The sequence below is a fragment of the Acanthaster planci genome, linkage group LG19 (genome assembly GCF_054643075.1).
Source record: "Acanthaster planci isolate LZ-2023a linkage group LG19, COTS_SCS, whole genome shotgun sequence".
Taxonomy (NCBI): Eukaryota; Metazoa; Echinodermata; class Asteroidea; order Valvatida; family Acanthasteridae; genus Acanthaster; species Acanthaster planci.
In genome coordinates, this window is record NC_141795.1 from 2,034,334 (window position 1) to 2,060,106 (window position 25,773).

The following is a 25,773-nucleotide window of genomic DNA, read 5'->3' on the forward strand; positions in this document are numbered from 1 at the left end:
AACAGGTAACATCAAATTAGACCTTTTTCAAACGGACTAATTTCGCCGCGGCCTTCTCATTATTTCAAAGTTTATCGCAAGGATGTAATCAAAATATCTCAAATTAGGCAATTTTGTATTTGTGTAATAGAACATAAAGAGCTGTATTGTGCGGAATATTCACAAATGAAGAATTAAATTCATTAAACCCCAACTGTAGCCACAAATAAAATAACTCCATACGTAAACGTTCCCAAGATAAACTGGTTTCCTTCCCTCAATGAGGATACAAAAGTTGGGAAAGGGGAAAACCATTGAAGTTGCATTGCAAGTTCTTGGTTAATATGCTACTCTTTCAACTTAATTGCGATATTTAGAAATTTCACCACAACGTACACTTTTTTCGGCTTAACAAGAGCATGTTCGTGCCCAGATAAAATGAAAACAATGTTTTAGGACGGCAAAACACATGTGAACTGAAAAGGGAAATTTGTGACTTATTGTTCCATTAATAATTTTTTTTTACTCATTAACTTACTGAATCCTGTTCGCCCCAGAAAAATTATAATGGAAAGAATACCAGTCTGTTAATAGCCGTCCCACAGTTATGACTACGGCTTAGACTAACACTTGCGCGACTAGAACATCCGCTTCCCATAGACACGCTAGTTACTCTAAGCCGCAGCCAGTTGATAGGACATGGAAGACAAGGCCCGGCCCACGTACGTTAAAGGGCATGCACAAGGGACGTCGGGAGAAGGAACAATGTAATTGTACATGTACGTCTATCATTTCGCTCAGCGGGCTCGAAACTCGAGTGCTCTTGCAATTGCGGAAGTAAACTGTCCTAAGTGGACCGTGCTGTGCTCCTCATCATTTTGTAATATCATTGTAAAAAAATACTCTGATCACCTACACAAAGTGTAACAAGACGGGATTAAAGGGTTTTCAGCAAAAATGTCGGTAAGTAATTAGTTCTTAACTAGTAATCGACACCCACCGATTGATAGTTTTTTGCAATCTCTAGCAATGTCTAGAGCAGTGGAGGAAGGAATAGTCTCGCCTAGATTTTCAGCATGTTCTCAGTGTCATGCCCATCGTCGACCATGTTGACAGTGGTCGACCAGTGATCACCATTGTCGATATCAATAAAAAGACAATATCATTCTTGTCACCACTGAATCTACCTATTATTGGAGGAAGTAAAGTAGGCCTAAATTATAGTTTGTCACAGACTAGGCCTATAAGTATAACAAATACATGTAGGCCTACTCCAAATTAGGATTATGAAATATGAATCTGTCATGTGTAATACTTAGTGATAGGACCATAGGAGCCTACTGTCAGTGACTGTATAATCAGACAGGCCACTCATCATTCAGTCATCAGTCATGTCACTTTTTGTGTCATAATGCAGATAGCCAAACGAAAGTCGTACAAAATTTCAAGTTTTCCTCAGGTTTGTTCACGAACTTGGATGCGCCAAGCAGGCATCACTCTGCATAGTGAGTTAGTATTTACGTGTCATTTATGTGTTCAGCACTACACTCTGAAAAAATAGAAGTTCATTTCCATGGTAAAGCATTTCTAGTTTTTAAACTAGAAACTTCTTCTAAACTTGGATGTTTAGCACATGGAGAAGTAGATACATGTATATACAGAGGAAAGTTCCATGCAAGTTCATGTACATGTACATATCTGCAATAGTGCAAGCTTTCACCTGTTATGCCTGTCTAAATTGAAGTGAGTACTGACCCAACCCAACAAAATGAGTCACAAGTCACCTGGGCCACTTTTGAGCTGAAGGCCTGGAATTTTGCACATTGTGACTTAACATGAACCTTTCATATATTGGCCCTACATTTAGTCCACCATGTAATACCAAATGATGCACAATGTGCAGTAGTAAAGCAAATACTTCAGTTTGCTCTGTCTAATCAAAACCAGAACGGGTTTGCTGAAAGGAAGTGGCTGAAGTCACAGAAACCAGTAATGCGACTTCTATATTTTATAGTTCATTGCACAGTTTTGATTAGCAATGTATGTAAGGCTTTAGTTTCCCGTTGCCGTCATGGCATTGCGATAGCCCGGTGGGTATGCGTATTGTTCTAAAATCCTTAGATACTGCGTGTAGGATTAAGTTCTCTCGATGGGAGATTATTTCCAATTTTTTTCTCCCATAATGTTTATTTTCTCAATCAGATCACGTTTACTTTTTATACATAAGTTTCTTTTCTTTTTTGGTAGATTCATACCCTAGAGGAATTTTTAAGGGGAAATAAAGTCTGTAAACTGGTCTTGTTCCTGTTTCCAATGAGCACGACTGGTACAAAAAGGTAGACAGAAACCTGTCTACACTTCCATAACAATAGCCACTGCATTACTAAAACAAAATTTGCCATTTAAAGACTCATTTCACAGGTCACATAATACTTTCTGCTCCGTACCCACTATTTGCCCACTAACACGGACAGGGTTGACTAGGCATCTAGGAAGGAGTTCCACATCCAGCCTCTATAATTTTTAAGTTTCGTAAACACCAACAAGTTTAAAGAGGAGTCAAAGATAGTGCTTTTGCCATCCACCCTAGGTACAGTAGCACTGAGCACCCCTTTCCTCATTAACATCCCTTCCCCCCCCCAAAAAAATAAAAAATTAGGGCAAGGTCTGAAGGAAGAAAGAATTTGCTGACCCTTCAAGGTGAAACTCTAAATATGTACTCTTAAAAGCAGAGACTGAAAACTTCCTCTAGCATCTTCCATGCAACTCAGAAAGACTTCTCAGTTATGACTGTTTACCCAAATATCGTTTTGTTTAACTTTTTTTTTCATTTTGGTTGTATCCTGTATGGGTCATTCTCGTAACCACAAAGATCTGTGGCAGATATTACGTGTGAATCGTAATCAAAGCCGCGTTCCAGGGTTGCTAAAAAAAAGAGAAAAACTTCCTGATCATCTGGCCAACCCCCCCCCAAAAAAAAATTGGGGAAAGGGCGGTTCTTCACCAGTGGAAGTTCGCATTTCATACATGATACTCACTCTGTTTTCTTTGTACAAATTTTGTCTGCAGAACTGAGCAACAAATTGTTGAGGGTTGAAGATCTTTTTTGGATGAACCCAGGAAGAGCAGAATAACAGATTTGTTGGCAACTTCAAGCAGTGAGCTCCGGGTAAGCTTCTTCCTGAAGAATACTGTTGGCCTGGGCAGGTTGGCCCGGGTCATGGCAGTGCTACGCATGGTGGGAATTGTCCAGAAGCTGCCCAAATTCATCACTGCATGTAGTGCCAGATTGGTTTACCGTGGCTCACATAGCGATAGTGGCCAGACTGTGGTATCCAGAATGCATAACAATATTTACATCCATGCACTTGCCCAAACAGGGAATGAAATTTCAATAGTTAAACCTAAGTTTTAATGATGTGGACTTGAGCCCCAGAGAGGATAAATGGAAGATGAATCCGTGTGTAAGTACAGCCACTAGATATTTGGAGCTGGAATAACATCTATGTAGGTGAAGATGTGATACAACTACTTGTACATTGTGCACATGTACTGATTCTTTAAATTGATTGTTCCATCACACAGAACATAAGAAGGTGTGATTTCCAGAAGACAGTGTGTTCCTGTAATGTAAATGCTATTTTGGTGGTTGATTATACATGCATATGTATGTACATTATGTACATTGAGGAAACACACATCGATATTACTGTGTCTGTAGAGTTAAATGGGACCATCTGCAGTTTCCTGAAATCAGACATACCGCCACTGAGTTAAAGAGAGACCTTTTCCTGCAGTACGGGTGTGTAAGTTACGGTGCCCAGTGTGGCATTGAGTCATTTGCAAGAGATGCACATTTTTGTGTCACAAATTAGTCTGAAGGAGACATTTTTGTACGAGGCTGCGTTATGCAAACCCATATCAACAAGAAGCAGTACAGTCGCCATGCATGTGCATGTACATACATACACTGACATACATGTACATGCAGGTTATGAGGCTAAATTCAAACAAAACAATGGAAATTAAAGCTCCCTCCATCAAGTGTGCCTTGCAGGAGTTTGTCGACTAATAGCAAAAATAGCCTTGACGGTCGGTGGTCTTTTTGATATAAACGTTTCAGAAAAAGTTGGGTCAATGTTACATGTAGCTGTAGAAAATAAGGGGGGCGGGGTTCTGGGCAGTTGCCTAAGTTTGCTTCCAACGACTGTAGTACTGAAGTATCGGTTACAGAATTGTTACATGCTCTTTCCTACATGTAAACAATTTAGAAATTACACATGTACATGTACATCAGGACAGCAAAACTAACTGTGTTCCTTTCATTATAAACAAATGCACACCCAATTTAAACTTGGCATCTTTAACACAGCACAGTTCTAGGTGTTGTCTTGAAATGTACTGAGTATGTATTACATGAGAGTGAATGTTTGGTTTTGATATTTGTCGCGCACTCTGCTACTCTGCTGTGTGTCACAGGCTTTGAGTGAAAGGTCTGTGAAAGAATCTTGCTTACACAGTGTCAGTCAGTAGGAATCTTCAACATACATATTTCACTGCATAACGTCACACTCATGAGCATGCATGAGTGATACATCAAAACAAAGTGCTGTCAGTTTGCTCTTTCTATTAATAAACTAAAAACAACATTATACGGATGATGGCCTTAAAACTCAGTATTGGGATCCGGTCAAATGTTGGTATTGATGTGTAGATCTACAAAAACTAAGAGACATGTACACTGTACATAATGTGGTTGCTTATTGACTTTCCAGGCCTCTGATTTCCAAAACCAAACTTACATTTAAATGCATCTCATTTAACCTGTTAACTATGTAATTAGGAGCGCGTAATGTACACACAAACACATTTGTAACATATTTGATATATCCCTGCATACATGTACATTACATACCTCTTGTGGTTGGGAAAACTAAAGGCACTTTTGAACTCTCGCAGTGCGTTCATGTATATTACCATAGAAGGCATTTGTTTGCTTCTTTTTTTTTCTCAAAACAAACCAAAATAAAACACTAAATCGAGACAGTACACCAATGTGACACTGTTTGTAAACATCTGTGCCCTGGTTTCCAAAACTTTTCTCTGTCGAAACTGTCACGTCTCAAAGAAAGTGCAATACTCTTTTCAAAATCTTTGCATATCTTTCCAAGTTTGTGCAATAGAGATTCATTTCTCATTTTTTTAGTTCCCTGGGTGTTTTAAAAAGCATTTTCCAGAATGTCTCAAAATCCCCAGAGTTGCTGTCACAACCAGTGGCAGAGGCTGCTGCAGACTCATTCCTGTCATCACTGTATAGTTTACTGCACTCTGTTCATCAGTTGAAAACAAAATGGTTTACATGTTCATGGAATGAAAGTTATTATACCTACATGTGCATGTATTTCTAAATACTGTGTCATCAAGGAAGTTTGAAATTATTCACCCCGACATACATGTACACCGTGCATGTTCACGTTTCTGATACCGTACTTGTGTCAAAGTAAACAGGGCATGTAGCCTACTTGTAGAAGTTTACGGTTCTCGTTTCTGACTGACCGTGTGGATGTATTGCAGATTTTGGGCTACTGACACCTCAACCCATTTTATTTTTGTATTGCCCCCTCCCCGTGTGGTCTCCACAGACATACATGTAACATGTTAATAATTAGGAGAAAAATATTGAGGCACCGTGCTGTCTATTTTTACTTCACAATTTATGTAGCTACTTGAGTTCCAAGGGCATTGCTGTTTAGTGATCAGGTCTGCTTGTCATGGGCCCTTTTCCAATACTTGACTTGGGCTCCGTCTCAGGCTTCATTCCCAAAACCAATCCCCGATTGTGGGCCTGAAGCGTCTAAATTAAATTGGATTACTGTAATTTCTGGCTCTCTTGCATCTTATTTGATGTTTTGTGGCACTATTAGACTAATTACTGCGCTTACAGCTTCAAAGTCAGCTACATGTAGTTAAAAAACAGGTGAAGCCTGAGACAGATGGAGCCGAAGTTGAGTACTGGAAAACGGCCATGGCACACAGTGGTAGCCACCAGATCAAAGTGCCATCAGAAGTTCAGGTTCAACGTGAGACTTACATGTAACCGCACGGGTAGCATTTTACTGTTGGATTTACATGTAGGAACTCTTTTTGTTTCAAGCACATGTGACCTCAAGGGGTTTGCTTGTAAAATGTTCCTCAGGCGGTCGAAGTGTGGTCACAGAACCGAGGAAGACCACAGACAACCTTTGTGGGTGCTCTTCTGGAAGATACAGAAGCAGACACTATGGTAGACTCGAGTGACCTTTATGGAAACGCACTTGCCTGCAGATGCCCTGATGATGACATAAAAAAGGGGCTTTGCTGTCCATTCCAGAGAAACTGTTATTCATTCATGAAAAGTGTTGTAATGTTTACCGTTCTCAATTGTTTGAATCTTATTTTATTCTTAGTCTTCGTACTCAAATGCAACGATCGGAATTACTCAGTTTGTCCTGCGATATACACAGTAGCCTGGACCTAGAGTCAAGCACTTGAGGGAGACAATAACACTCAGCTTCACAGCAATTTCAGCAAAAGAAAACATTTATTACAAGACAGTTCTTCAAAAAGGCATCTTATCAAACATTCACAGTGCAATGAGCTCCATTTCCAATCATTGTCATTAGGTAAAAGACGGTTTCAGATCCCAAATTGATCATAGTTTTGCCCATTTTCTGCCGTGTCCTTTCATGTGTCCAAAATCGCCCCATAATCCTTTTTGGTTCGCGCTTTTTATGCAAAAAACTACGCTCAGCATGCAAATACCAAGCAAACAAAGCACAACTTTGGGTCAAAGTACCAGTACATGTACATTTAGCATGTGGGACAATCTTGGAACCTACAAGTGTGTTTCATGATTTCAAATAATTCATCAAGATGTAAAAAAATATATTTCAAATAATTTCATTCTTGAAATGATGGTTGTGTGTACACGTGAATGTACATGTACATGTAACTGAGTGTACCTACAGGTGTATGCGTGTATGATGTACACGTACATTTGAGAGTGCATGAGGCTTTGCACCATATTTAAATGTATGCATTTTTGTGTCGTTACGATTTTTGTCTGGAGGTGTGATGAATTTCCAGTTATTCTTTGGAGATTATCAGCATACATCTCTTCCATAAAACAACGGCATGTGTTTTGTCTTATTTGCTACTCGTTTGCCCCTGTGTACGTGTACACTGTAGGTAGGTGTGATCTTTCCTTCAAATAAAAACAGAACAATCCTATGACATAGCCCTTTTTAATTTCATAACCAAAAGTCATCAATCTTTGTCTTTCCTGTTCACGATCATCTTTCCCAGAATCTATCGGTAGCAGCTTGGGTTGCAAAGTTAATATGCATGTAAAAGCTTCACCATCTGTATTATTGGAGATACAACATGTACATGTACATTGTACCACAGAGGAATAAAACACTACCCTAGTCAGGGTACCGTACATGTAAGGCAGTAATCATCATCAAGTGTGATTCCGGTAGCAGAGTACATGTACCTGTTTGTTTGTGGAATTGAAAGTTGATACGGGAAATTCAAAAACCAGTATCATAGATTTCTTTAAAATTGGTGCTGATTGCCAATTCAGGAAGAAGAGGCGATATGTACATGTACATACTGTACATGTACGTACGCATTGTGTACTGTACCGGTATTCAGCTTAATTTGTTCACGGACGTGTCAGCATCATATACGTGTACATGAAGCATCATCTATCCCTCATCGAACAAAACAATGCAGTAGTTCGGGGCATCAAGAGCCTACAGCTTTAGCATTGTGCCGGAACAGTGTATTGGTTGCAAAGGTAACCTATAAGGAACGGGCACATTAGCTCCATTTTGAGGGCACAGCTCTAGCATCCCAAAGCCAACTCCATGTTCCTGTGGACCCGATTTGTGAATCGTACACATCATGTACATGTACGTAAGTTTATAAGCCTTGAAGTTGTGTCCTCAAACGAGAGCTCTTTAGCAGACATGTAGGTTAACTGAAGGTGTCAGGTTAAGCCACATCGGTTGTACAATCCAAGGAGGATATTTCTGCATTAGCACTGCACTTGCCACATTCAGTTCATGATATTTGTTTCCTTCTTCAACTTAGTTTTGCTTATTGTTCAGGGTCGTACACTGAACGCTAGCGAGCTTTTGTGATGAAAACGAGATGTCCCATGGAATTGTTTGGTTATTTAGTGATCTTATGTAATCAAGTATGCAGTATCCTTTTTCAAGCAGTGGCAATTTGTTGATTTCTGCTCTTCCTGTTATCAAAATTATGATATTCTTGCAACTGGGTTTTTTTGATTTAAAAAATAGTTTCAAAATTTGAAACCGTAGTCGTACACATGTAGAGACGGGACCATAACATGAGTATGGCTAGCAAACTGAGCTGAAGCGCCTGCCTGTGATTCTTTCTCCATCTGCTATGGGCTCTCATGGTTCACCCTGTTAGGTGCCACAGTATGCAACCCTGTGTGTTAATTAAATTGATACACCGGCAGCACTGGGTGAGCATACCGGTACATAGCATATGACATTGGAGGTCAGGTGGATCCAGCATTCACAAAAGGGGAGGGGGGCACGGGAGGGGACTTAAGTAGAGTTAAAACCTGAACAAGTACTGTACAGATGTAGAACAAGAAAATTACTGGTTGAGAACAGGAAAAAACGCTGGCTTTAAAAGAAATGAAAATGGAGATTAGGATTAGATGTGCTTCCTTTTCTCCTCCCTCCCCCATTTTTCTGTTGATATCTTGGCTTTTTGTTTGGTTTGGTTTGGTTTTTCGCTTTTTTCTTTGCACCCAACTTTCCCATGACCATGTACCTGTAGGGTAGCAAGGGTTTGTCTCCATGGCTCAGCTTCATGAGACTGGTATTCTTCATTGCTGCACATAGTCCACAGACCTCCCCACACGTGTACATGTACACTTCATGTTAGCCGTTTACATTTGTGTAGCAAGTTTGTACTTGTACTGTACCTGAATGGTCTTGCCAGAGACTTTCTCCAGTGTTCAGATGTCTGTGTAAATGGCCTCCGCATTGCTGTCTCCGAACTGGATTTCAAAGCTGTTAAAATTGTACCAAGACGTGCGTGTCCATTTCGTTTGCCTATCATCCAGTGCATGACTGTTTCTTTCAAAAAAGCAGTCTGGTCATTGTCATAATCGTCAGGAAAGTGACAGTTCTTGGTTTTTCACGTGTATGCTGAGATAGGACTGGTTCCCACCTGTTGACAGCACAGTGACATGAAATGTCCATGGCCATGTGGTTGGGCTACCACATTGTGTTGGTCTCGTGCTGAGGGTTCACACTCCCAGTGTCTATGCGTCATCACCATCCTAGCCACGCCATCCGATGAGTGGGTGCCCACAGGTCTTGAAGGGGCCCATACAGCTGCAAACTTTTCCTCTCTAAACATGAATGGACAGAGACAAGCTCGGCATTTGTATTCACAGTAGGGGAGTCATTGCAAAGGGAAACACCTCATTAAACAGTAGCAAAGACCCTCTGAAGTCAGCTACTAAATGTAGCTCCCTGGGGACCCGTTGCCCATACACTTCACCCTCGTCAGAATAAAAAAAAAAGGTCGACAAGGCTGATTAGGACTTCCTGGCCCACATCCGCACGGGATGCCTCAGCAGAGTTTGCTCTCAAGCACACGAGAGAGCTAGCGAGGAAGGCCACCAAGGAGGGGGGGTGACAACTGTACACATCAGCCGAGAACCCCAAGGGCAGTCCCACCAAAGACATGCTGGCTAGACGCAATTCATCTCGACGTAGCTTCTACGCCAAGCCCTCGCGCCCCAAGGAACACCATATTGCCACGATGGAACGTGTCAAGACATCCCGCACCGCCAAGTATACCCACCGGCGGCAGCGCAGCGACGAGACAGGGAACATACAAACCAAAGTGCGCAGCATGACGCTGAACAGCCTCGGCCTGGCCCCGCAGGTGCGACACGGGCACCACTTACGAAGCTCTCGCAGGCACAAGGTTGGTTTCTTGATCTAGGCTGGTCGCTGCCCTTTTTTTGCTTTCTGTCTCACACCTGTACCTGAACCTGCAGATTAGGCCTGTACACGTAGATATGGCCACATTTGATGATTTTTGTACACAGCAAATCATATGTGTATCACATACACGTATGAGCATGCACAATCACAGTTTCTCAACTTCCGTATTGTTTTATCCATAACCATTGCAATGTTGAAGGGAACTTCCTGTAGTGTACATGAGCATGTGCAAACATGTACCGTTGGTACAACCAGTGAACAATGTACTTGTGTCGTTGTACCTGAATCCAGCCACTCGGTTCTTACAGCTCCGATTCAGGCATGAGTCAAGATGGACAATTTGGCTTTGACTCAATCTCGGCATGATCTCAGCCGTGTACAGACTCAAATTTTGAACTCATTACATGTACTTGTCATTGGGATACATGTACGAGGGCCTGAAGTACGTGTACCATGTACATCAATCACTATTTCGAATCTCCACACACGTGCAGTTCATTTCTCAAGACTTATTACGCAAACTGACTTCCGTCTTGCAACGCTCTTGTACCCACAAGTGTCGTGCATGTACATTTCTTTATGCTTCTGGCTTGCAGTCTGAAAGTTCATTTTACTAAGTACATATATAATTAAATGCAGGGGGAAAGGACAAAGCATTTTATGCTTTGAAAATGCATGTTACATCATACTGCTATGTCACAAAATAACTGAGAAATTCATACATTTTATACTTGGGGTTTGCCGTTAGCCACACCAACATGCATCACACCGTATTCTCAGTGTGCTCCAAGAGTTCTGAAATACTCATAAGTTGCAGGCTTGGGCGGGCGTCGAACCCACGACTTCCTGCGCACTAATGCAGGCTTCTTGTGTGAGTTTCATTGCAATGATGTTTGCATTTGGTGAGCTGGAAATTCTGGGTTTGAATCCCACTTGTGCAAGCTTTTGATATATCACAACTGGTTGGACCAAACTGAGAATACAGTGTGAATATGTGTGTGTGCACATCGGTGTGAGGACATGGGAACCTTCCTCCATGGTAAGGACAAACCGAATGAAAAATTAAAATTCCGACGCAAAGCCAAAGTAATATTATTAGTGCAAACACAGAAAGGTACATCGTTTTACATGTACTGTAGACCTACCTGTACATGTGTTGGTACATGTCTAAGCAAGTAACATGTATTTATACAGTACATACATGTACAGTGTACATGTATTGACCATGTCCATAGAAATATCTTTATAATTATTGATACTTGTACAAGTACCACTGGCCCTAGAAATGTCTGTACTCCTCAGCCAAAAGAGTTGGTTAAAACTTGTAAGTTATACACTGGTTGAAAAGTGCTTTGACTTGGCTATTTTAGGCAGCATTGCAACTGCTGTATATACTTTGTCACAGCTTGTCAAAGAGGCTCATGACAGGTTGATTGGATGCTTTGACACGATCTCCCAGAAGTTTAACCAAGCAAAATATCGAGGGGAAACCTTGCTTGAAGAAAAGACTTCCACAAAGCAGCCCATAGAATCATTCCCTCTGGGCTATATTTTTTTTTCAAATTTCTCCATGGGAGCATTAACCGTAACTTCCTACTTGTTAGTACATGTATTTTGTCACTCGTAGTCTTCCTTGAAACCTCCACTGTGCAGGAACTCAGTGGCACATTTTGTATAGACACATAGTTTAGGCCATGTCCGAAACGGGCTTCCAGAGCTACGGCTAGGTCTATTGTCTACGCATCTCCCCACATTTCAAATGGAGGGAAGACCTAGACCTACATGTAGCTCTAGACAACAGATTCGGATGCAGCCTTAATTTCCAAGCTACCGGTACACGTACATGTACATCATTTGCATGTAGTCCCTGGTGTATCACAGGTCGTCGACTTTAATATTCAGTTGATCATTGCGTTCTTCACTCAGTTAAATTTGCCCGTTTGATTAATCGGTAACCACTTTGTGAAAATTAAGGTTATCTTGTTGAAGGTACATGTAAGATCATGAACAGAACATCTCACATGATTTCATACATGAAACCATTTTTGGATGGAGATAAACGCAAACTGTATCCACACTTTGGCTGAGGGGCACAAACAAATGACAGGCAGTATGAAGATGCTTCTAAAGGCACACAGATGTTTAAATAAAATTTGGCTAATAGTAATGAATGGGTCTAGGAGACGTGTGTCTTCCATTTTCCATTCTTCGTAGTGTTGGCACTTAGCATAGTAAAATTACGTGTTTAGCCCAGGTCTTGGTGCAGAATTCAGGACACCTTGATATCGCGGCAACTTTCCAATCTGCAGATGAATCCAGTGATTGGTTTATACGTGTACATGTATGTGGCATGTACATGTATGTGAAGCTTTTCTTCAGCAGAGTTTTTCTCTTTCTGCAGCTTATTCTCCTCCCGCTGCACCAAAAAAAAAAAAATTATAATTTGCTACAAAGAATGATGAAATTTCATACTGGTTTTTAAACATCCTGCTCTAACCAGCAGTCAAACTTTGTGTTCCTGGAATTTGCGGTGACAGGATGGGATTTCTGTACATGTATATATTTTCAAATGATCTTGGGTCCTTTCTGCAGAAATCTGTGGATGTTGCAGGGGCAATTGGCTTTGTGCCACGGTGGTCATGTTTTGTGCCCAGTCCACCAAAACTTCCTGACAGCTGTATCCTGCCTTTAATGAAAGAAATCACAACTGGCTTCTGCCACGAGTACGTGTTCACCTACATGCAGGATTAAGGAGTTACATGGACAACAAGTGTAACACGCACTTACACTTATTCGGTACATGATTCAGGATGATATTTTTTTTGCCTGTACGAATATTGTGTACGAGTGCACTTTACGCAACTGTCAAGGTGAAAAGCACTTGATAGTTTTGTGTATGCACGAGATTCCAATAAATCGGGCATGTAGATGTACCGGTACATGTACATGTACCCCTGTGTGTACTGCGTTTCGTATTCCTCCCTTCATTGTTTGCAGCATTGCTGCTTTTGCAATCGGTTTCTGTCATTCTTGAATGTGACGCATGACAGGGACAGGTTTTAATTTGCCAAGTTGTGTCCTTTAGTGGAATCTGTATAATGAATTTGCCCCTGGATTTTTTCCCTATTTATTTTTGGGTGTTAGAAAAATAAATATCACTTTCATCGAAATGTACTCCACCACTCACATGTACATGTACCTGTACATGTAGATGTAATTGAGTTTGTTACAAATATGTGTTGTGTATGCAATGCCTGGGCATAATAGAGCGCCCTTATTAAATTCTATGGTTGTCATTTTTTTTTTTACCACTTGAGATAAGGTCGTTCGGTTGGGAAAAAAATCATTAAAAAAATTCCATGTTGCTGGTGTAGGGCTGTGCACGGACCCAAGTGGGCCATGGAAAGGTGCGGTAAACAGAATGTTCACGCAAACGCAGACCGTCACTGTTGGTCGTTTGCAAAATCGTTAGTTTTCAGGGCTTTTGGGTTTAGGTCTTTTTAGCAGGGTCAGCGGGGAAAAATAGCCCAAAATAGGGTCAGTCAGAAATGAAAAACATAGAATATAAAAAGGGTGCCCTTACATTGAAAAAAAATATGTTGAGTATGGTGGGTGGGTAGTATCTTTGTTTTGATTCCGTCTAAAGTTTTTGGATCAAAAATTTTAGGGTGCGAAATTTTTCCCACGCCAGTTGTCATGAAACCCTCTATCAGCGAAAGCGAAAATGCATTAACCTTATTTCAGGCCATAAATTCACAGTGAAATGTGTGCTACCGCAAGTTTATTGTGGACATTGTTAGTCAATACTTCCATTCACGCAAGAACAGCTGTAATGACTCCCAAATATATGAATATTTATGTTTCTTTGGCTGCCAATCATAACAAAATGACCTGATGGTCCCAGGATGCTGTTCGTACACAAGGCTTGCGCTTCGAACTGCACAGATACATGTACCTTTCACTGTTCACTTGTATCCCGGTACTGCACGTACAGAAGATTCAGTCACGTTCATTACAGAGCTCCAGTACTGTTCGGTGTCCAAACGAGGGCGTGCAAAGTTTCACCTGGCCGTCATATTGCGTTGGTAGAAAAAGAAACGGAAATATCGTCACCTGTGCACGGAAGAAAAACGAGGCCAAAAAAGTGGAAAATGAAATTGGGCATATTTAACAAAAAATCAGACATTTCACAGCCCTGAAATAAGCACGAGGGTCCGCAACAGTATTTTTATTTTTATTTCTGTTTCAATAAAAAGATTTAGGGTTAGTGCAATTTAGAAAGTTAGGGCGTGTAACAGAAGCACAACCATGATTTTGTTTGGCCTTAGCCAACGTAATTGTAATTTAATTATACATGTATATAAATGGCTCAGAAATCACACATTTAAACTTATTCTAGATCATGCAGTTGGCTTCCAGTACCCGTTTTGACATGTAGGTAACTCCTTTTTTAACCCAAAATAAACTAAATATTGTTTAGGTGTAGTTTAAGGTCATAAATGCAAAGTGTGTCTTTTTAAATGTAGACCGCCCAAACAGCATTTTTCCAAAATACATGTCACTTCATCCCTCAAAACTTTTGCACAATCAAATGCAACTGTACCTGGTACATTGTATGTTGACTTTTTTCTTTTCATTTTTCCTACACGTTGTGCCAACATCTGTTCTGTCTGCCTTGTACACTAGTCCATCCATAGCCTTCTAATTAAGTTATGAATTATTGTCCATTTCATAGCAAACTTGGCCTTTGCATGGGCTTCATTTCCCGGACAAGCCCCCTTCCCCAGTAGAGTCAGAAATGCTTCACAGCTGAACCACATTTCATCTAATTTTAACCCTGCCGAGTGGATGACCCCCGGTTCTTACAGGGTTTTTCCTGTCCCGGTTGGTTGGCTGAAGGTCTCGTTGGCATGCATTCGCGTGGGCAGGATTCTAACAATTATTCAGCCTGGCTTTAGGTTTTCCCTAATACATTGCACACTCTTCAGTCACAGTCATACATTACTTTTGTTTGAGTCAGTCAGTGCTTTAAACCTGGTTTCCTGTTTTGCTGTTAGTTTTTGTTTGTTGTTTGATTGTTTTTGGTAATTTGTAACTCGGCAACTGATAAGGTACAACGACATACAAGTACATGTATGTATGTATTTATTTTGGTCTAGACTGCATTTCCCAAACTTATCTTGACGTAAAGCCGACCACATTTCCCAAAGTTTGTCTGAGTTATTTGCAAATCCAATACCGGAGAAACAAGTTCATTTGTAGCACCCAGACCTTGTTTGTCAACTTTAATGAGGTATGTGTATTTACCTTTTTTTTGAAGTAAATGAAACGCTACATATTAGTGTACTCATAGGAACCAAGGAAGAGAACATTGATTGTAAGCATGTTGGTTTGTATGGAATGCCTTCAGTGTGAAAAACTAATTACCAATTCAGTGTAGAATTTTAAGAACTCAAATCGTGACTCGGCTTGAGTCACAATTTTTTAGCAACTTGAATTGAGTCCTGATGCTTGAGTCAAGTCACCACAAGCACATACTGCCACTTGATTTCTGCATCAGAAGACTCACCTCGCCTCCGAGTCCAAAAACTGTGCGAAAAGGGAATTGCAGTGACATATAAGGCAAAGTTACTCATACATGTACATGTATTCATGCACAGTTGCATTACCATCAAGTGGAAGCCATGTGAACATGTGCAATATGTGCCACGTCACACGTAGGTGACTAGATTCCTTCCCGTACTGTGGTTTCATCCAGGGACCAGAATGTATACGTGTGCATTGTAAACACATTTCCCAATTCCTGGTGTCGGCATGCCGTACATGGGCTGCATTCAGACTATTATTTAAGCCCTTGATATACCAGTAATGTAACTCCAGCAAAAATAATATTTAAGTATATTTTTACACAGTTTTGAGTGTCACAGTCTGGTTTGGATCCATTGTAAAAATGATTCCAGACCCTGAAGCCCAGTGGGATAAAAACCAGTTACCGATAGTCTCACTTTCTGATGGCTGTTTGATAGCTCAAGCTCACTGAATGGAGTTTGGTTCCCTACCTTCGAATTTTAAACTGTTTGCTCTCCTGGATGGAAAGAGATGTACAGTTATTGTAAAATCTCTAAATACCCAAGGAAAATCAGTGTCATTATTCCTGTTAGGATTCAAACCCACGGATTGAATGGATTTGGCTGCAGTCCCTACCTGAATATGCCTCTGGGATTTTTGGCCCACCTCCATAACCGAACCTCCATAACCGAAACCGCTTCTCATTGTCTCCTCTCTGCAGGTTTCTTCCGGCTTGGAAGCTGATGGGTGCTTTTTAGAATTCTCTGGATTTCATCACCAGAAATAGTTGATCATAAGTTTAATAGTAACATTTTCTTTCTGTTTGTTTGTTTGTTTGTTTGTTTTTTGCTGTCAATTTGTTTAGGAGAGTTATCCACACCGCAGGATGACCGATAGGAGCTTTAGCCTGTCCCGGGAAGACGTCACCCACACGGGTTGGCTGAAGAAGCAGGGCGGGCCCTTCAAATCGTGGCAGCGCCGCTACTTTGTCCTGCAGGGCGAGTACCTCCACTACTTCCTGCGGGAGGATGACCCGCGACCGCTGGGCTCCATACCGCTGCGCAACAACCGCGTGGAGAAGCGGCAGGTGAATCTGGACGAACCGGGGAAACTCCTGTTTGAAATTCTACCAGGTGAATTTTTGTTCAGGGTTTTTTTGGGGGGGAGGAGGGAGGGGTTTTCTGAGAAGGGAAATGGGAGATGAATCAAAACTTGTGGTTCATAAAGCTAATGATAAACTGACCTCTTTAACTCCTGCAAACACACACTAGGACAGAGCTGTTCTTTCAGTTTAAAATCAGTCAAATGAAAGGTGATATGTCTACACATATACATGTACCTGTACATGTACATATACTGTACTGGGGAAGTGGACTGAACTTTTGACAGTCTGTGACCGTCCAAAGACTAGGAGGGTCAGTTGGGAAAAGTAACCCATCTGTGTATGCACATGATTGTGTTTCTCTTTCCTAATGAAACTATTGGATAGTAGCGGAATTACCCTGCTTTTTACCGTACTTGAGTCCTTTTGTGTCGGTCGTGTCTTACAGTGGTACTTAATGTTCTGCAGAATTTCCGCATACGTTCATCCTCAGGCAGCCGTCCCCATCACTCCAGAGAGGCACCGAGCACTGCAGTTATTGGCCGATATCCATCCCAAAAAATCTGCTGACATTTGATTTTGATCAGCCTGTCTGGCCAGACGGCCAATTGAATTTCCCCCTTTCACTGAAGAACCATGGAGACCGACACATGCAGAACTTCCTCAAAACTTTTTAAGGGGCCACACGTGTACATGCCTGTATATACATGCTGTACGCACACTTTCGCTCTGAAAGTTTGTTTGATTCGGTACAAGTTTTCCTTAGATTAGCTGATTTCCTTCCTGAAGTTTTTTCACTTCCCATGTTCCCATATACTTTCTATTTCCCTATTTGCTTCCCCTATATTAGTGAGCAACCTTGCAAGGTCTTGTGCAAAGCCTTACACAGACCTCTTAGTTGCTTGCCCATTCCTGATTTTTTTTTAAAATGCTGTCACAGATTTATCCTTTCTCACTGAGAGATGCCAAATTGAAGAATTTCTCAATTCTACCGGTAGATTTAAGGCGGTGTCTGAATCACTTGGCTGTGGCTTGAAATTATGCATGACTCTATGAAGTGGATGTAGTCACTATCACATACTAGTGCATAATTTCAAGCCATAGCCAAGTAAGTTGGACACGGCCTAAGCTGAGGTACATGTAATTTTGCACAAAGCTGTCTAATGCATTGCTTTTTCCTTCCTGTTTTGAATCTCAGTGCATTTCGGGGTACAGAAAATTTACCAGTGAAGGGCATGATTACCCTCACGTACGTGATTTGTAGTGTTCTTGTCTCGTCCATCACGAGTTAATCAAAAGGCATTCAACATCACAAGTCTCAGCCTAAGTCACTAGCTATTAAAGTATGGAAGGTTTGTGGAAACCCACGGAAGCTAATGTCCTTTACAAGCAGGAACGTTCTGAGAAGACCCAGTTGTTTCAATTCAGTGTTTTAAACGTTGTGATCTGTTTGTAAACAGGCAACTCAGATCAAAAAGAGATAGGTTTCTATGATGTTTATACCACAGGCCTCCCATAATTTGTTCACGGTCCATCCTGCAGACCTATAACAAGTCTCATTCGTTAGCCATTTAAATGACCTACGACAACAAAGGTATCCCTGTATCGCTGTTGATCCCCTGTGTCTTGTGACTGGACTAGGGACTTGACTTCTGATGAACTTGATGACTGCACTGCAATCTCAACATCCCTTTTGTGGTTGATGATCTCATATTCCTGTGACAGCAAGACTCGGCACACTTCAGCTCAGTCATGTCTTCTTGGGACAGAATACTCCAGTTATCAGTCCAGTTGTGGAACACATTTGGAACGTGTATTCGTATTTTGAATTTACAGTGTGTTAAAACCGATGTAGTTGAACAGCATTCAAGCCAGCAACATTTTTCACTCACCGACCACAACATGCCTGTACCAGTTGTTACAGATTAGTTCTTTAACCCTAACCTTCCTAAATCCTTCACCTGTTGGAGGACTGAGGAGTGTCAGGGTTAAAGCATTTCCCTCTTTTGCAACGAATCCTCTCATGTAACCAGTCCCATAAGAAAATTAAATGTTTTAGAAGATAACCACTATTTCTCCCGCCCACAAAATAGATCACTCAAACAGCCTCCTCTCCCATATTCTGGTGTAACTTACACGTACTTAGCCGTGAAACTAATCCAGCTCGATCCAATTTGAACACCATATTTCTTTACCTCAAGGACGACTTGGAGGGTGTAGCAGATTACATAGAAACATTGTTCCAATCTCTGTGTTCAGTTGAGCATGCACAGGAATGTTACATGAAAGTGTAATACTTTCACTCTTCCCGGTTTAATTGTCTGTCTTTAGGCTCAGATGGCCCAAGCAGACTCACCCCCAACCATGAGACATTCCTCCTCTGGGCACCCAGTCAGCAAGAGGTGGATGAGTGGATGCAGGTGTTGAGACGGGCCATCTACAAGCAGAAGGGTGGAGGTGAGGAAGTGGTGGCATGTCTGCATCACTGGGAAGGGGGACCCTGGCAAGATGCCAAGCCGTCGCTGGTTTGGACAGGAATGGTGCAACAGGAAGATCAGGGGACAAGTTTTTGTCGGGTTGGCCTACGTTCTTGAACAAAAAATGACACGGCCTGTTTTGTTTCGATGCCCTTTTTAATGCAAAATTCTTGTCATCAGGTGTAAAATCATTCTCTGATTGGTTAAGTGTCAAAATGCTTTGCGCAGCCAATGTTGAGTCACCTGGGGCTTGAAAGTATTGTTTGGTTCAGGTTCTGAATTTTGGGGATTATTCTTGGAAAAAATAAATAAGAATATAAGGTTTAGCTTAGAAATGTCATGTGGTTGGAAATTTGAGGAACACCATTGAAGAAAAAAGGCCAGTGTGAGATCACACTTCGAAATAGTTTCTCAGCAAACGTTAGTTGAGCTACGTTTTGATGAAAAAAAGATTGCAACAAACAACTGTGTCCAATTTTGTGCAGCTGTTTGGCGGAAATGATTGCTCCCTACATTTACATGCCTGGCTGTATTCAGCTGAGAGCCAGTTTCAAGCAGTATAGATGGCATACATTTTGGTTGGTAACCCGTTGTGGCTAGGCAAAGAGTTCTTGTGCTCAGCAAGTCTCTGTGCACAGCCATTCCATGGAATATTACCCCTTTCCCAATGAATGAATGGCTTTAAATAGTTGTATCTTTGCAACATATTTCTGCAGGAATATTTGGCCAGAGTCTCTTGGACACCATTACTAACGAGAGCACCACAAGCACCAAACAGATCCCGTCCATTGTAGAGCAATGCGTGGAGCAGCTCCGGGAACGAGGATTGCAAGAGGAAGGCATTTTCAGGTGAGTTGTTTCCTACTCACAACACTCGCCGAGCGCAGACAAGAGTTGGATCCTTGGAGCTCCTGTCTGGTGCCCCCACTGTGTTTCTAAGCTTGTAGCATTTTACACGTACAGTGTAGATTATTTTATGCTTGGCTGCAACAGATTACCGGCCCAAATTTTGTATGGTGGCTTTTGCTTTAAAGGGTTTCTTTGATGAGTTTTTCTTAAATGCACTTTTTGTCCATCTTTAAGCTCTTCTTCAGTGTATAACTGGACATCCTTTGCAGGCCAAGAGTTGTGGTGGTTTCAAGTTGCTTCGCAACACTTGCTGTTCAGCTGCTTTGGGAAATTTGATTCTGGTTTTGCAAAGTGAGAACAGCTTTTAGAATGGCCACAAATCCACTCAACAGAAACCATTGCCAGCAGACAACCAGTCTTAAAGCCATAAGCTCACATGAAATTTTGGCTGGTGTTCAGTTTCGTCTGTTCAAACTGCAAAATCACATGCTTAGCAGTTTTTAGAATAGCTCAAAAATGCACATTGTAGGCAGGCCCATGTTTGGATGACTCCGTTAGCCCGTGCACCTGTTTTAACCCTTTTTCTCTTGGACATCACATCACAGGCTGCCAGGACGAGTCAGTCTGATCAAGGAGCTCCAGGAGAGATTTGACTGCGGCGAGAAGCCCGACTTCAAGGCCAGCAACACGGACATCCACACCATCGCATCGCTGCTCAAGCTGTACCTCCGCCTGCTGCCCGAGCCCCTGATCCCTTGGCAGCACTATGAGAACTTCTACAACGGCATCAAGCTCTACTGCGACCACGAGGAGGAGGGCAAGAAGGAGCTTATCCGACAGCTGGCACTCTTGCCTCGCACCAACTACAACCTGCTCAAGTACCTGTGCGAGTTCCTGCATGATGTGCAGAGCTATGAGAGCCAAAACCGCATGAGTATGCTCAACCTGGCCACCGTCTTCGGCCCCAACATCTTCCGGCCACCCCTGGAGAATGCCACTTCGCTGATGGAGACCACCTCCATGAGCCAGAAGTTCCTGCACCTGCTAATCCGCCAGCATGAGGAGATGTTCCCACCCAATGACCAGATTGACTTCCGAACCAAAGGGAGCAGTCCAACCCCACCCCCGAGGAAGACGGGGCGCAACATAACATCTTCACCAGAGAGTCTGGACCTACTGAAGGAGCTCAAGGATAAAGTTGCAAACGCCCCCGTTCCGGCTCCAAGAGACAAGAAGGACAGAGTTAATTACGAGAATCTCCTGATCGACCTTGATTCAGACTGGATAAAGGTCCCATCTGACACCGGTTTGGGCAAGCGCAGCTACAGTGTAGATGGTGCATTCGGTTTCCACGACGATACCTCATTGTCAGACTCCAGCACCCTTGAATCGAGCAGTGAACACTTGTGTGGCAACTCGGAAGCGAACTCTAAGAACACCTCGCAGATTGATCTCGATGCCACCATTACGCCGGCGTCACCAAACACCTTGCACTTCAGCAACCAGGAAGCTCTTTCAAGTCTGGAGCGGCCTCTGCCGTCGCCTCTCCTGCCGGGCTCCGGTAAGCCTCAGACCTCCGAGATAAACTCCACCTCCATGGGAGTGGACCTGACGGCAGGGACTCCGGAGAATGCAACCTTAAACCCTCCCAGCAACATCTCCTCATCTCATCTGAAACTGCTGGAGGAAAATGCAGCCCTGAAGCTTGACATGCGTACTCGCCAGGAGGAGTATGAACAGAAGTTGGTAAAATGGAAAATCAAGTGCGAAGGATTGGAGATACAACTCAGGAATGAGGTAATTAATTGCTTAAACCTAGGGCTGTGTTCGAGTGCATTACTCATGCTAAAGCAGGTGTGCTCCTGAGCATGTAAACAGCAGTAATGTGACCCCTGAGTAAGTGAGATTGTGACGGGATGCGTACTCTTGCAATACTTGATTGTTTGCAAAGATAGCAGAATATCTTTTCTAATGAATTCTGTCATCTTGTAGTTTGAAGATTATCTTTCAATTATGTGCCGTCAGCAACACTTAAGGTCAGTATAAAATGACGTTGCCGCATACCCTCAACAGTCCTTCAAAAGTAAAGGAAGAGTTTTGTCAGTTTTATTCTGCAAAACATGCATCGCTATTTGAAGGGTCTGTTTCCAACGTGAGATACATCCATTTGAAAAACATACAATTTTTCCTCAAGTATGAAATGTGGAAGAACTTTAGCAGTGTACTATGTGTCCCTGAACTCATCGAAGTTGTCTTTAGCTGTCTAAGAGAAGGAGGAACTGACCTCAGGTAACTGAGAGAGGGTCGGATTCTGAAAGGTACCAAAATGGCACTTATCGCATTTTGGACATGAACTCTTCATTTTTTAAGTTTTGCACTTGGTTGTTTGGCTTGACATTCAACGTAATAGGTTGTGCCTTGTATTCTACTCTTAATTTGCACACATGTATCAGGTCTGCACACAGCACCACTGTCTATAGGCAGGCAGGATTTCACACTGTGGAAAGTAAATTGGCATCACGCAAGCGAAGGATCAGTGATTGTGGCCAACAGTTTCTGGCCAATACCTGTTATATTTGGGGTTGTACATGTATGACTAACCAAGAAATTTTAAATACACCAGTTTCTCCGTGACGGACGAGGCAAGGCCTGACATGGCATGCAGAGGAAGGAACATCTGTCATGATTGAATATGATTGATATAATATGATTGATTTAATATGATTTTGATCAATACTTTTATTTCCCTCCTCTCCAGGAGGCAGCTAAGAAAGCGACAGAGGAGCGGAACAAGCAGCTACTGAAGCAGTTGAATGCCTTCATCGCGGAGTATGGACCCAAGTGACCTGGCTAATCACACTGCCGCAGTCTACATTTCGAGTTTGACCCCTGAGGTCACCGGCACACCAGTACCAAAAAAGAAAAAACCCTAACGTGGTTGGCGCCAGCTTCCAGCAGGATACAGCAGCCTGTACTGCAGCCATATCTGAATTACTTCTCTGCAGCTTGAAATTTTACACACGAGTCTATGACAGTGACTTCAGCCACTTCCCATAGAGTTGCGTGTAACTGTAAGCCAAAGCCAAGTAAATTTTAGACACAGAGAGAGCCTGGGAGATATCAGTAAAAGCTAAGCAACCTGGCCGCCCTTCAGCTTCGGGAAATAAAACCTGCTTCCGGTCACTCATGGTCCAGTGGGGAGGGTATTATTATCAATCAGGCACTGATTTCAGTTCATGTGTCCCATATTACCCTGCAGTCTCATTACGTTTGCGTTCCTTAGGATTCAAGAATGCCCTATGCCATAGAACTTAAGCCATGCGGTATGTACATTGCACATACTAGCCAGCAGAATTTTCAATTCATGCCATTTTCAATCTTGTCCTCTCTTGCTTACCTGTTAAGACCACCCGAGTTACTACCAGCTCTGGAAAAGGTCAAGTATCTTTGTTCCACTTCTCACCTGTTAGCAGCCGTTGTGAGCAACACGTCGGTCGTAGGTGTTTGTATCACCACGTTCCAGCTTGCCTGAAATTCATAGACAAATGCAAAAATGACATTTGCACAACCTGGTGTTGTGGATATATTTTTAAGTGTTAACCCCAGAATGGCTTACCTCTGGGCACTAGATCACCTCCAACTTGCAAGAATTCTCCCCTCAATTTCTTCGGTATAGATACTTTCAACAGTCTGATGTCAGCGTGGTTGCTTTTATTTAAGAGTGCAAAACGTCTATTTTTATAACTCTTCAAAGTTATTTGTGAAATAGCTGCAAGCGTTTGTACAGTCTGTACCATTGTGCCTTTTTGTAGCAACTCAAGTCGTGTTATTGCATGGAAGTACATTTTCTATTGACTTTCTAGATTTATAAAAGAAAACACCTGGACGATTTAATCAAGTGCTTGAATCTTGTAATTGTAAGGGGCCTTATGTGATTTCTGCTTATATTTATCTTATTTCTATATCAATTTTTTATGATATAGTGCATCAGTCTAGTGAACTGTGACGTTAACTTTTGTAAAGATTTATCGAGAAGCACGTGATTGACGTGGTCTAAGAAATCTGCTGTGCATAAAGCCTATGTCTTATGGTAGTGACCTTGATTTTTATTCTTTCAGTTGATATATTTTGTACAGATTCTTCATAGAAGTAAATACCTGGTCATTTTGAACACGGATTTAAGGTTTTGATGCTGTGAGTGCATTCCGCATGTGTATTTGAGCGTGTGTGGCTTCTCACAGAAGTTTGTCAACGTGGATGACATCGTTAGTGTTGTTATTTCAAGATCAGTCGACTGTTATCATGTAGGCCAGACCGATGTTTTTGACCTGTTTGTAAATTTAATATGTATGCGTAATGTGTACAGATCACAAACAGTAAGTGGACAAATTAGTGTTTTGTTGAACAAATGTATAATAGAAATGCTTTATTTTTTATTTTATTTCAGGTTTAAGATGTGTATCTTACGAAAGGTTCTCAAACAAAGAAATGTGCATTTTAGGAGGAAGCAAGCTTTTATCTGTAATGGCAATAGTTGGCAAATGTATCAGTTGAGCTAAGGTCATGAGGAATTTTCTTGGACCTTGATATACCTTCCAACGATTTGGAGGCAGTCATCTTGATTTATTCAGCATTTTACTCATGCCTCCCAAAGGTTTTGGTAGCACTATGGTTTAAAAAGACCCATGTTTCTCGCAACAAAGCCAAGGTCTTTTCCTTTCAGGGACTCTGAAAAGGTATTTCGGAACTGATTTTAAATTGTTTCCGGGGGGGGGTATGCTCTAAAAAATGTTAAAATGTTCTTTATTTACAGCCCATAAGTTCAGTTTGCTCTTGCTGATGCAAAGTAATACAATATTACTGAGAGAAAATAGCCTTTGGAAAGGCTCGGCACTCATTTTGTGAGATTTGGGTCACGCTTTGTGGGGATAAGGTTGGGCCCTCAGTAGGCGATCTCATCCACACACCCCCTCCCCCCAAAAGCTTTTGTGTTGCAATCTACGGGGTGCCATCATTTGTCACAGTATCTTGGCTCCACCCCTTGATGAAATCTGCACATGGCATATTTAAGAACAGACTTCTTAAAGTATTATGATGACGAATGTTCGTTACAAGCAAATGATCGGTGAAGCGCTCTTTTTTTATGTAATGGGAATTTCCCTCTGCACATTACAGCATTATAGCGTGTTCTATTTTCTTTGCATCACTGGTGTTAACATCGATGGTTGACTGGAGTAATCAGGCCACTACCTTAATTAGACAGTGTTGAGCATTATTTTTATCATTTATGTTCTGTGTTACATACTCGGATTAACAAGCACTGCTTGGACATATCATTTATCCTAATTGATGTTTCTGAGTCATAAACCGTTTCCACAGAAAAACAAAGTATCAATATATTGTTCGGGAGACGACAGGTAATATCATTATGGTTAATGTCATCAGAATATGTGTCTGATATGCACTTTGATATGTCATACAAATCATCCATATGGTGCTTTGGGAGTAAAGAAAATACTGTACAGTGTAAGACCGACTCTGATTGTGGTTTTGTCTTGTAGGTATAGCGCCCTCTCTCCTGTGGAGAGAGTGATGACCAAAAATAGACATCTATGAAAAAAAAATCTGACTTGCAAAGCCTTTTAAATTTAACCGGCTGAAGCCACCGCCGACTACCGTGTCGAATCAAAGGCGACGGTGGTAGGCACGCTCAGCGTTGGAACTATTGATGCCATGCCGCCAACGAAATTAA

The 25,773-nt window shown here is 41.8% G+C and overlaps 1 protein-coding gene across 3 annotated transcripts; it reads left to right on the forward strand.

The window, feature by feature from the left end:
* The first annotated feature begins 741 nt into the window (after window positions 1–741).
* On the forward strand, window positions 742–25,551 carry LOC110986348 (rho GTPase-activating protein 24-like). Of its 3 annotated transcripts, XM_022248350.2 has the most exons (7): window positions 742–942; window positions 3,049–3,148; window positions 16,459–16,726; window positions 19,027–19,152; window positions 19,889–20,021; window positions 20,627–21,818; window positions 22,780–25,551. In XM_022248350.2, exons 3-7 carry the CDS (start codon window positions 16,480–16,482, stop codon window positions 22,864–22,866), a joined length of 1,785 nt encoding a protein of 594 aa, XP_022104042.1. In that variant the 5' UTR covers window positions 742–942; window positions 3,049–3,148; window positions 16,459–16,479; the 3' UTR covers window positions 22,867–25,551. The 3 variants fall into 3 exon arrangements, with proteins under 3 accessions (XP_022104042.1, XP_022103881.1, XP_086986010.1); XM_022248189.2 differs by lacking the exons at window positions 742–942; window positions 3,049–3,148 and adding an exon at window positions 7,081–7,934; XM_087129884.1 differs by lacking the exons at window positions 742–942; window positions 3,049–3,148 and adding an exon at window positions 9,030–10,005.
* The last annotated feature ends 222 nt before the right edge of the window (window positions 25,552–25,773 follow it).

What these genes read in the sequence shown, in the direction of transcription:
- LOC110986348 (XM_087129884.1), top strand. Translation starts at nt 9,760, where the DNA reads ATGCTGGCTAGACGCAATTCATCTCGACGTAGCTTCTACGCCAAGCCC. An exon ending in GAAGCTCTCGCAGGCACAAG is followed by an intron (nt 10,006 to 16,458) that starts GTTGGTTTCTTG and finishes CAATTTGTTTAG; the next exon opens with GAGAGTTATCCACACCGCAG. An exon ending in AGATACAACTCAGGAATGAG is followed by an intron (nt 21,819 to 22,779) that starts GTAATTAATTGC and finishes CCTCCTCTCCAG; the next exon opens with GAGGCAGCTAAGAAAGCGAC.